Genomic DNA, 11,967 nt, shown 5'->3' with positions numbered 1-11,967 from the left:
GTGTGTGTGTGTGTGTGTGTGTGTGTGTGTGTGTGTGTGTGTGTGTGTGTGTGTGTGTGTGTGTGTGTGTGTGTGTGTGTGTGTGTGTGTGTTGAATCCACCAGCCCATCTGGCTAACTGCTTGTGGAGGCATTCATCGGGCAAGTGACACAGAGTGTGAAAGTGTGTCATAGACAGAAAATTACAATATGCTTTTCATCTGAAATGCACTCGAAAAGACAAAACACTGCACTAATTATTATGTCTAGTTTAGTTCTTAAAGTTAAACTAATCTGCTTTACATTAATCTCTTTACAATACAAACTGTTTCCTTGAGATAGTGCTCTGATCTCCATTCTTCCACCACATTTAATTTTGAAAAGATTCCTACAATTTACATTTTACTTGCATTAGTGGAATTATTGGAAGATTTTTTTCTGTGGAAAAATAAACGATTGATACGAGTTTGAATCAAACATTAAGATTACTTTTGTTTGTGTACATTTGCTCATAAATTTACTTTGAATGCAAGAACTTGACACATCTCAGATAAGATAAGCAACAGTTATGCTTAGGCCATTTCATACTGTGTTGTGCTGCCACCCAGTGGAAAACTTCAATCATTGCACAACATATATAATGCAATGTAGTAAATATGGTTTTCCTAATATCTATATATAAATTGAAGTCTCCTACATATATAACACATGATACTTAAACCAACTGCAGCACAAGATTTTTAAGTTTTTTTTTTCTATTTTCCTGTCATGTTATGCTTTGTTATTATTATGGCTTAGTGCCATATTGGCCTAATTGTTTTGACTGCTATATTTTGTACAGCACTCTGTGCATTCGTGCTGGGAGGGGTGCTTTAGAAATAAACTTTTACTTACTTACTTACTTACAAGCTTTAAAAAATGGAATCAACACATTAGTCCCTGTATTGTTGTTTCCAGTCTTTTATTCTGTACTGCTACTTTAAGGAAATGTTACTCAAATAGACCTACACAAAAAAAAGGTCCACCAACTATTACCGACTTATATAAAAATAATAATACATTGCTAAATTAACGTACATCATAGTCGAAGCCCTTCATGCCACAGGGTTACATCCATGCAAGTACTCACTTATGAATGTATTTCTGTGAGTCTGAAGCTCGACCAACAACCAATCACATGAATCTCCCGCCCCTGACCCACAAGCGGCGATTTGATTGGCTAGAGCTTGTACTGGCATATGATTTGATTGGCTGACGCTTCCACCGAAAACTTCAGAGTACAGCTTCAAAACGGTTCCAACGCGTCTGCCCATTCACTTTGAATGGGGTGACGTCACGTTGCCTCGCTTTTCGCCGAACTGAATTGTGGGTAGCAGAGCGGAGCTTTCCTGGCGTCGGCCCGTCTACACTACAGGCATCGAAAAATGCTTTCAACGCTTCGCCCATTCACTTGAATGGGGTGACGTAGAAGATTTTTAATCTTCGCCGAACTGCATTGTGGGGAGCATGGCATGGCTTTGCAAGCATCACGAGCATCTATCGGCATCACAAGTTGAACAATGTTCAACTTTTGAGGCTCGATGCTTGGCATCAGCCAATCAAAACCCGTTTATGCAAATCCCGACAGTGCAAGCGCAGCCAATCAAACCGCACGCAAGCTGGGAGAGCCAGACCGCAGTTAATTTCCTCATATTCCAAACGAGATATTACGGTAGCAAATCACCCGGTTCTTTACGACCAGAACTATTTACCGGGATACAAACCGGAGGAACCAGGCATGGAGGGAGGTGGCAGAGACAGTGGGTGAAACTGGTAGGTTTTTCGCCTGTTTGGAGAGTTTATATCCAGTTTACTTCATTTTAACATTGCTATTGCTTTGTATGTCGGGGGCGGGAGATTCATGTGATTGGTTGTTGGTTGCGTTGCACGCAAAAAATCGCCAAGCTTCAGACACGCCCAGCTTCAAGATTTTTTGATGCCTGTAGTGTAGACGGGCCAGGCTGCAAAAGTTGAGCAATGTTAAACTTTTGAAGCTTCTGAAGCTTTCGGTGGAAGCGTCAGCCAATCAAATCATATGCCAGTACAAGCTCTAGCCAATGAAACCGCTGCTTGTGTTTCAGGGGCGGGAGATTCATGTGATTGGTTGTTGGTCGAGCTTCAGACACGCCCGCCGGCAAGCTTTTTTTGAAGCTGTAGTGTTATGCACGCGGTTTGATTGGCTAGCACACTGAGCGCTTGAACTGTCAGATTTAAATAAACGGGATTTGATTGGCTGACGCTGGCTACTCCGGCGTCTCCGGCTTTAGAAGTTGAACATTGTTCAACTTTTGATGCCGATAGATGCTCGTGATGCTTGCAAAGTCATGCCATGCTCCCCACAATGCAGTTCGGCGAAGATTAAAAATCTTCTACGTCACCCCATTCAAGTGAATGGGCGAAGCGTTGAAAGCATTTTTCGATGCCTGTAGTGTAGACGGCTGGACCCAGCACACCTGTCGGTAATTGGATGGGTGTGGTTGGGGTTGATTACAGTATCTTGATTACACTGAGGTGCTCCCTGGGTGGTGGTTTGTTATAGATAGGCAACATTTGTATTAATTAAGCTTACAACGTCTCCCAAAATCTAAACCATAATGAAGTCATTGTTATTTTTAAATTGAATTGCTATGCATTGTTGTACATCTAACTAACTTCTAGCCCCACCTCTACCCCCTTGACACTCCTGCCAGAACATCTCTGGAGTGCTGCCCTCCTGCGGACATTACACTCGTTTTTTCTTCCATTCTCACAGTTTTTCATTACTTTTTTTATGTAGGCCTAGTCTTGTTAGGGATGTGATGGGGGAAAAAACGCAGTAGACTGGAACAATTGACCACAGGGGACTGACACATATCTGATTCTTTGATCTTGCTTTATCTCAAGGGAAAGCTTGAAGCTAAATTAACCACTATACTATCACAAACCACCCAAATCTCCACTAATCTGTCAGTGGTTGATTTACATTGTGGGTAAATTAGGAGACACATTTTGATTCAGAATAATGCATGAAATACTAAAATCATATTCTTGCTTTTGCACATCAATTTTGATCCTCTTCATTTAGCTAAAAATTATATATTGAGTCCGACCCTATTTTATGAGTTGAATGCTAAATTGGTGGAGTATTTTCAATAAGTTAACTTGTTGGCTGGATAGCTCATCTAAGGCTTTCTCTAAAAGAAAACGTAACTTGGTCATCCAAGATTGTGTAATGTTGTACAGTTGTTGTATATGATTTTGCTACATTATGTGGTAATTATATACAAATGTATCTGTATTAGTTATCTGGAAATAAAGTCGACCATCCCTCTGAACACCATCAAGTTCCTCACTGATACTGTGTCACTGAGGGCATTGCAGCCCCGTCCTTTCTTTATGCCCGTGGCTGTCTGGCTTATTATTATGGTCTGTCTGGGAAGCTGCCTTGCTGGTGGTCTCTAAATGAACTTGATACTGAAATCAGCAGCCGGCTGTGATGTGTGGGGCATCAAGGGGCCTTTGCGGAGCTAGTCTGGAGCTCAGCCAGTCACTTAACACTTGTCAACAGTTCTAATGAAAATGGCCTTTTAGTTGGTGGCCTCTTTTTCATTATCAGGGTCAGAGGTCGTCACTCAAGGCTGGCTGTCTGTCGTGTGAATGAGCAGACAGATGAGGAAGAGAGCTGAGGAAGGGGGTTAGAGAAGGGGATAAAAGGGCAGAGGGGGAAGGGGAAAAACATTAACTTGCTATTTGGTTCCTTATGTTCTGTTTCCTAAATGCCATGCTGAGCCAGGTGGATAATTTTGTATCAGACCGCTCTAGTTGATTCTCCCCTCACCTTGTGTTTGTTTGCAACTTTATTCTCATGCATGCTGGACTTTTTCAATGTTATAATCTCTTTCCCACCAGGATCCAGCCACAAGATACACCACAAACAGTTATGTTGTCTTTTAGTGATAATTAAAGCATCAAGTTAAATGCTAACTTAACGGAATACACTCCATAAATTGTACTTGACCTTTACTCTCCTTCCATTCCTCTCACTTTTTAATATAAAGTCTCTTTAACACAGATGTGGCTAACTGTGTGAGTGAGAGAGAATCAGCCGACATCCTCATCATCATCATCATCCTCCTCCTCCTCCTCCTCCTCCTGTTCCCCTTCACCCCGGCCTCTTGCACATGAAAGGGGCCGCGCAAGGCGAATAGATGGCCGGTGGGGTGTGTGCTATGCAAGGGCCCCAGACCCAGACACAACACAACACACAGCTCTGCGGGCCACCACAGCTGGGCTGGAATGTGACCTGCTTCAGACTCGGCCCTGTGTGTGTGAAATACAAGTGGAAGGAGGAGGACATGGATGAGGGGATGCACTGCAGGCATGAACCTTTTGATAAGTTGTTAGCATGAATATTTGGCCTTAAACACAGGGAACAGAACAACATCACAAGGCACAGACATCTGTATTTTCTAAATCATCTTTATTTGTTTTGCCATCATATTCCATACCAAATAATGGACACTAATATATCATAGATAACATAAAATGTGTCTGCTCTCTGTGTAATTAGACTCACAGAGAGACTTTCTGTCTATATATATATATTTATATCAAAAGCCCAATAAGGAATAAATCAAGATAAATAAATACAAAGTACAGAAGTCCACATATATATTCTGTATTGTAAATAAAAACTTATCAAAACAGACTCCACAAAATGTGGAATCCAAGAGCTTATTTGATTCTGGTAGATAAACTGAGGCTTCGCATTGCATTATTGTGAGCTCAAGTGCTCCGGACAGATGTTACACAATGTCCATGTTGGGATAGCCCACGAAAACATAAAGCACTTACTAGTGATAATAAAAAATACCCAACAATGAACGTTATTATTGTATTTCAAATAGCATTTGAGAGGAAAGCTATAATGAAGTTATAGTCAAAGGCTGCAAAGATAACAAATACTTTGTACAGGGTATATGTTTGTGACTAATACTATTTCTACCTGTCCTCATCAGACAGTGTGCCCTATGTGCGACATCAAAACTGTCTAAGCTTAATTCTAATAGGAAAATAGCTTTTAAGACAGTTTTGACTCAGCACCTGAATAAAAACTAACAAAAAAGGATCAGTGAGTGATTTTCTGAGATCTGTCAATCAATATTGATCAAAGTAGGAAAAGAAGAAACATCTAGAACAGGCAACAAAACGTTACAGATAAGTTTGACGTTTACTGGCAGTCGATCAGACTGGTGAGGTCACAGCTTGTAATAATCAGAAAACAAAACTGTTGAACAGTGATTGAGACTTAGAAGACTACTGGACAGCAGAGAAATCTTTAATAAAATCACAGGTTTTCTTATGGATAACCTCACGAAGCTTCCTGATTCTACGAGTGCTGGAGGAACCTACAAAGCTGTCGGGCTGCAGGACGGCCATCCCGTTCTGAACATCCCCCATGAAGAGGAGCTGCCCGTCGGCTGTCGTGATATTGGGGCAGGGGCAGTTCCAGTCCATGTTCAGTAGAGTCACCTCCAGCGGCTCTTTGCCAAAGAACCTCAGACCCATCTTCTCATCTTTCAAGATCTCCACCACTGTCACCAAAGCGTGTCCTGACTCTTGCTCCTCCGTCAGCTCGGTCACACGCCCCAGGATCACAAAGTCAGCCTTGCAGAAGCTGGTGACCATCTTTGCTCGGGGTTTACATATCTTGCAGTTGTGGTTCTTCGGAAAGGGACACATCTCTTCGCAGGCTTCTTTAGACTCAAAGTTGTTCTCGTTGCCACCGCAGCCTCCGTACACAAAGGACTGGCACTTTTTGAGCCCACTGCTGTAAGCCCAGCGAGGCTCGTAGGCCTTGCACGGCCCTTGAAGGCTCGGTAGGCTGCAGGGGGCTGAAAGCTCTCCTCCACATGACAGCATGCACGCGCCGTAGGTGTCGAAATGGTTACGGTTTTTATTGCACTGACTGTATGTGAAGGTGAAGCAATTGTTCCTCTTTGGTTCGTAGTACCAGCTCATGCTCGCTTCTCCACAGTCGTCTGTGTCGGGTCTCTTAAGACACTCTTCAGCTGGAAATGGCAGGTTTGTAATATTCCCTTCTGCCTTCTTGCCTTTTGCCTCCTTCCTGATCACTACCAAAGGAAAGTGTACTGATACACTTCCCCCAACGTTTTTGGCTGTACATGTATAGATGCCGGCATCCTGAAGTTGCACGTTGTATATGACCAGCTGGCCAATGTTAGTGACCACCACGTTCCCTCGGACATGGTTCGGTTTCATCACGGTGTTCTCTTTGCCCTTCAGTTGTTTCTCCCAGGTGATTTTTGGATGTGGCTTCCCAGAGACCTCACACAGGAAGCTGGCTGTCTCACCCACAAAAACAGCCTGTTGGGTGGGGCCGCTGTGTATGGTGGGGAGCTGGATGTCAGCTGGGAGGGTGGTCTGGAGGGCAGTGGTTGGATGTATGGTTGTCTCTGCTGGGATTGGACTGGTGTTTGGCCATGTCAGATGGTATCTGTAGGTAGGTTTGATAAGAAAGGAATTAATCAGAGCAAGACAATGTAAAAGATTCTTCTTTGAAAGGGCTAAATACAACATTCAGAGCACGTTTGCGGTGCTAGCAGCTAATGTTGTTACCAGAGCGGAAAGTGCTAACATAGACAAAAGCCTGACAGAGCTAACATAACAGGGTTAATCTTGGGGGGAGTTTGAGGTTTGTTGGAGGCATTATTCTTGTGCAACAATGACATCCAGCCACTGTGGGGCGGGAGGCGTTATCAGCTGTTACTACCATACGAGCGCATTATAAAGCAATGGCCATTTGCAATTCAGTGAGCAACACACAAAAGGACTGTCATGGACTAACACGGCAGGCACAACTACCAAAATAAAAAGCTTGGATAACAACACGCAGAACCCGACTTCGCTGCTGAGGACGCCGTTACTCAACCATATCTTTACTTTAAATAGTTTTTGCTGTGATATAATATGTTCTTAATGTTGTATTTAACACCTTTATTTACAATTACACACAGAATATCTTTCTATGAGTTTTTCTAATTTAATTTTGAACACTAATCAAAGATAACTTTACCTCATTACACCAAACACTAAATAGTAGATATGTAAAATACTTAACATGTTACCTGCAGGTGACCTCAGAGATAGAGATACCCTTGGAACAGGCCTCTGCATCCATGTAGCACTTGTTATAGTACGTCATGCCGTCAGAGGCGCATGTGAAGTGGGGTTCTCTCTCACAGCGGTCCCGGCACTTACAAACAGGCTGGCTATCCCAGATGTCGCACTCGGACCCTTGCTGAGAGCACATGAACTTGTCGCAGGTGGCGCCCTCTGGCATTCCTATGAGGCCCTTGTTCCCCTTGACGTCTATATAGCGTGATGCCACACAGCTTTTGTTACCACATACATTAGGGCAGCACTTCTCAAATGTCTCACAGTCCTAAAATTGGAAAAGAAACACAGCTTTTGTATTACTGTTTTTATTTATTTTTCAGTAAAATGTAATTATGCATAAGACATAAAAATAGTTCAATTGTTGGTCTTTCTTGACAAAATGTTACTTGCAGATTATGCCTATATGTTTTCTGCGTTCATGACAGCATTAATAAATAAATAAACGTGTTTAAATGTCTAACATTACTTAACCATAAGTTTTACTTTGTTGAATCCTGTTTCTGCTTTACTTTTTATCCCTCATGCAGCAACTCATGCACAAGTGAAAAGGAAAATATTTTTGGTGGATTTAATGATCTAGCTGTTTGACATTCAGGTTTTTTTTTCCATCATACCCTTTGTCTAGACTCTAAGCCCTGTCTTCTACAGATTTCACTTTTCACGTGCAGCACTCACCTGGTCAAATTCGCACTCGCGCATGCAGGTGCTCATCGCATCCACCCACAGGTTGGGGTTCAGTTCATTCGGGCACAGACCTCCGTGAGAGTACACCACTTTTGACACAGACATGGGCATTGGCATTGCTCTCACGCGGCAGCTGTCCATAAAAAGGAGTAAAGCATAAAAGTGTCCGAGCAGAAACCAAATCCATCGGGGAAACAGCATCCACCACATATCCGACGCGTAACAGAATGGACGCTAAAAATCGTGAAAATGCAAGTTTCTAATGTTGGAAAAAACTCTTTTAAATTATCTTCAAACTTCACTGAAATCCACGAATCAGAAACGGAACAAAAGCAGAGAAACTATCGGAGCGTGCAGGACCGGTCCCGATGTAGAGAGCTCTCCAGGTTTGTCGCTCCACGTTTAATAGCAGCGAGAGATCAGGGCTGCGGTGAGGAAACCCTCTTAAATTCTAACTACATGAATTACAGTGACCTGTCTAGTCGGACAGCGAATCCCAGCTGAGTTACAGTTATGATCAACGTAATAAAAAAAAAGGAAAAGCCCAGTCTGCAGGCGCTGTTTCATAAAGGACTGGCGAGACACCTGTGCGTAAAGGCGCTGCCTTAACCCTTAGCTTGCAGTGAAGTCCCAGACTTAGCAATGAAATAATAACATTTTCATTCAATTATCGCACACGTGCACACTGTATCTTCATGCCTCATATGAATATAAATGCTGCTGATTATTTATTTTAAAAAATGCTATTTTGTGGTAACATAAGTTAATGAATAATTTATATTAGCTTACAATTAAATGTTTGCTTATAGTTATTGTTGGGTAGTATTTTATATTACAAGATGCTTTGTTTGTTCCAAAAAAACAACAGCATCTTCAGTCTGTAAAATCTCTCCCCTTCAGCAGAACAAAATAAGTCCAGGAGATGGCACCAAACTCAGTGTTCCCTAGACTTTTGAAGATCATGTTGTGGTTTAACTTCTGCACATATTGAAGTGTAGATGTGGTTACAATATGTATTCATATATACACTGAACAAAAATATAAACGCAACACTTTTGTTTTTGCTCCCATTATTCATGAGATGAACTCAAAGATCTAAAACATTTTCTATATACACAAAATAACCATTTCTCTCAAATATTGTTCACAAATCTGAAAAAATCTGTGATAGTGAGCACTTCTCCTTTGCCGAGATAATCCATCCCACCTCACAGGTGTGGCATATGAAGATGCTGATTAGACAGCATGATTATTGCACAGGTGTGCCTTAGGCTGGCCACAATAAAAGGCCACTCTGAAACGTGCATTTTTGCTTTATTGGGGGGGTCCGAAAACCAGTCAGTATCTGGTGTGAGGGTTAGGGTTAGGGTTAGGGTAATGTTGTGAATCGAGTGGCCTGTGTTCGTCGTCCATAACATACGCCTGCCCATACCACAACCCCACCACCACCATGGGCCACTCGATTCACAACATTACCCTAACCCTAAACCTAATCCTAACCCTCACACCAGATACTGACTGGTTTTCGGACCCCCACAGACCCCCCCAGAAAAGCAAAACTGCACGTTTCAGAGTGGCCTTTTATTGTGGCCAGCCTAAGGCACACCTGTGCAATAATCATGCTGTCTAATCAGCATCTTGATATGCCACATCTGTGAGGTGGGATGGATTATCTCAGCAAAGGAGAAGTGCTCACTATCACAGATGTTTTCAGATTTGTGAACAATATTTGAGAGAAATGGTTATTTTTTGTACGTAGAAAATGTTTTAGATCTTTGAGTTCATCTCATGAAAAATGGGAGCAAAAACAAAAGTGTTGCGTTTATATTTTTGTTCAGTGTATATATATATATATTTTGTAACTTTTAATGGCTAAACATTTTGGGTGGTGATGAAGTGAAACCACCTATATTTCTAATCCTCTTCCTTTTCTCTAAGCTTTTTTTGTCATCCATAACAGGTGCAACCTAACATGATCAGCATGTCTCCATACACCAAACATCCCAGCTAGCGTGTTTGATACTCCATCAAACAAAGGGAATATTAAATTGTGTGAATTAAAAACAACAAAGGTCCTGTTTGACCATTTCTTTAAAAAATTTAAATCCTATTTACAAGCTATTTTATATTAAAAGCATCTTCAAAGTTGTTAAATTGTTGTTATTGTTCAGTGATGCAGAGCATGAAACAACATTGGGAATGCGATGAGGCTGTAAGAAGTCTCCTAACAGCTTGATCTCATGTTGTGAAAACCAGGTTTCTTCAAAAGTAAATTCTAGGAAGTTTTTAGGGTTGAAAGGGGCCTTTAAAACAAAAACAAACAGGATGGTGGTCTGTTTGGATGTGAAATTAACCGAAAAAAGAATGACGCAACAACTCAGACCCACCAATAGTTATTTAAGAACATCCTTTAACCCAATAAAACCGTTTTAGCTTATCTTAAAAATTGTTATCTTTAGAAGAACAAAGGGTGTGTGTGTGTGTGTGTGTGTGTGTGTGTGTGTGTGTGTGTGTGTGTGTGTGTGTGTGTGTGTGTGTGTGTGTGTGTGTGTGTGTGTGTGTGTGTGTGTGTGTGTGTGTGTGTGTGTGTGTGTGTGTGTGTGTGTGTGTGTGTGTGTGTGTGTGTGTGTGTGTGTGTGTATATATGTTAGTGTATGTATGGAGTCTGTGCATCCCTGCTGAGTCTAAAGAGGCCCACTGCTCTGCAGGCTGAATCCTGTCTTAGTATGGTCTGTGAGCAATGTCTCAAAAAACACACATACACGCACACGCACACACACCACCACACAATTAAATGTCATACACATGCATGCACAACAAGTAACCAATTATAAAGTGGATATAGTTAAAAAACACAGATTATTTAGCTGTCAATACTAACATTCACTAAAAGAAAATGGATGTGCACATTACACACTACCCATTTCACATACATATGCATGCTTTCAATGTATAATGCAAATGCACAAACACAGTCAAGCTGTGTTTTCAGGGTCTTCCCACCCTCTCACCCCTAACCTTCACCCCTCAAAAGCCTGCATTCCCAACATAGCCGACACTGGGGATGGGGGTATTTCCCATATTGAATAAAGCCTCTGACAACCCCATGTTAGGAGCTCTAGATTTTAAAACGATTGTCTTCATTCAGACCTTGACTTTGACCTTCTCTCACTCGCTTTCTGGGGAGGATAAGAAGACAATGCTGCAACTCAAGTGATGTCTTCACTTATGTTTTTTTCTTCAGAATATGACAATATGTGGTTATGGTGACGCAAAGCTTGTAAATGGGTATACAAATTATACAACATATTCACTATTACAAGTTAGTCAATGAGCGTTAAAAGTGCTGGTCGCATGATTTTGTTATCTACAGACAGAACAAGATAGCTGTTTCCCCATAGGAAACGAGTAGGCCTATGTTATAAGAACCTTTATGCTAAGCTAACAGCTTGGTGGCTGCAGCCTTATATTGAAAGGACGATATCCTATAAATCTTCTTCAGATCTAACTCTCCGCCAATAACAACACTTTCCAAAATGTTTGAACAATTCCTTTTATCATTTGCTGTATGCGGGATTGCATTGCTAAGGCAAGAATGAAATGCTTGTAACACTCCATTTTCCGGATGACCACTTCTTACAAGTGCCTCAGCTTTGTTTCAGAAGCCTAGCTCCACTCGGACAAATTAGTCAGAGGGACAAATCGCTCACGGGGTTCCTCGGTTTGTGGGATGTAGGCCACTGTACTATAAGCTACTGTATCTTACCTCACCATTAATCTCTCTATGGTGTAATGCATGCATTCTTGTCGTTTTAAGTAGCCCTGTATATTGGCTTTGTGCATTATGCCTGTTAGAGATAGGCACATATCGCACCATGGGCCAGAGTCCAAGCTCATCGAGCAAGCCACGTACCTGTGAGTAACATCGCCTTTTGTCTCCATTTCTAAAATGCTCTTAAGGGTTCTGGACCATGTAGTTCCCTCACGTCTGTCGCCCATGGCTGAGTCCTGGGAAGCTGGTCAGAAACAATGAAAGCGTTATGACTGTTCATACTAAGCTTATTATGAGTGTCTCACTCCAGAACAA

The 11,967-nt window shown here is 41.8% G+C and overlaps 1 protein-coding gene across 1 annotated transcript; it reads right to left on the bottom strand.

Moving 5' to 3' along the window:
• Positions 1-4,457: 4,457 nt before the first annotated feature.
• On the bottom strand, positions 4,458-8,898 carry wfikkn2a (info WAP, follistatin/kazal, immunoglobulin, kunitz and netrin domain containing 2a). Its single transcript, XM_079646454.1, has 3 exons — positions 7,872-8,898; positions 7,145-7,461; positions 4,458-6,513 (listed from the first exon to the last, which is right to left on the bottom strand). Exons 1-3 carry the CDS (start codon positions 8,088-8,090, stop codon positions 5,313-5,315), a joined length of 1,737 nt encoding a protein of 578 aa, XP_079502580.1. The 5' UTR covers positions 8,091-8,898; the 3' UTR covers positions 4,458-5,312.
• Positions 8,899-11,967: the final 3,069 nt, after the last annotated feature.

The sequence above is a fragment of the Notothenia rossii genome (assembly GCF_949606895.1).
Source record: "Notothenia rossii genome assembly, chromosome: 8".
Taxonomy (NCBI): domain Eukaryota; kingdom Metazoa; phylum Chordata; class Actinopteri; order Perciformes; family Nototheniidae; genus Notothenia; species Notothenia rossii.
This window is presented reverse-complemented; position numbering and strand designations above follow the sequence as displayed.

What these genes read in the sequence shown, in the direction of transcription:
- wfikkn2a (XM_079646454.1), bottom strand. Translation starts at nt 8,090, where the DNA reads ATGTGGTGGATGCTGTTTCCCCGATGGATTTGGTTTCTGCTCGGACAC. An exon ending in GCGAGTGCGAATTTGACCAG is followed by an intron (nt 7,462 to 7,871) that starts GTGAGTGCTGCA and finishes TTCCAATTTTAG; the next exon opens with GACTGTGAGACATTTGAGAA. An exon ending in ATCTCTGAGGTCACCTGCAG is followed by an intron (nt 6,514 to 7,144) that starts GTAACATGTTAA and finishes ACCTACCTACAG; the next exon opens with ATACCATCTGACATGGCCAA.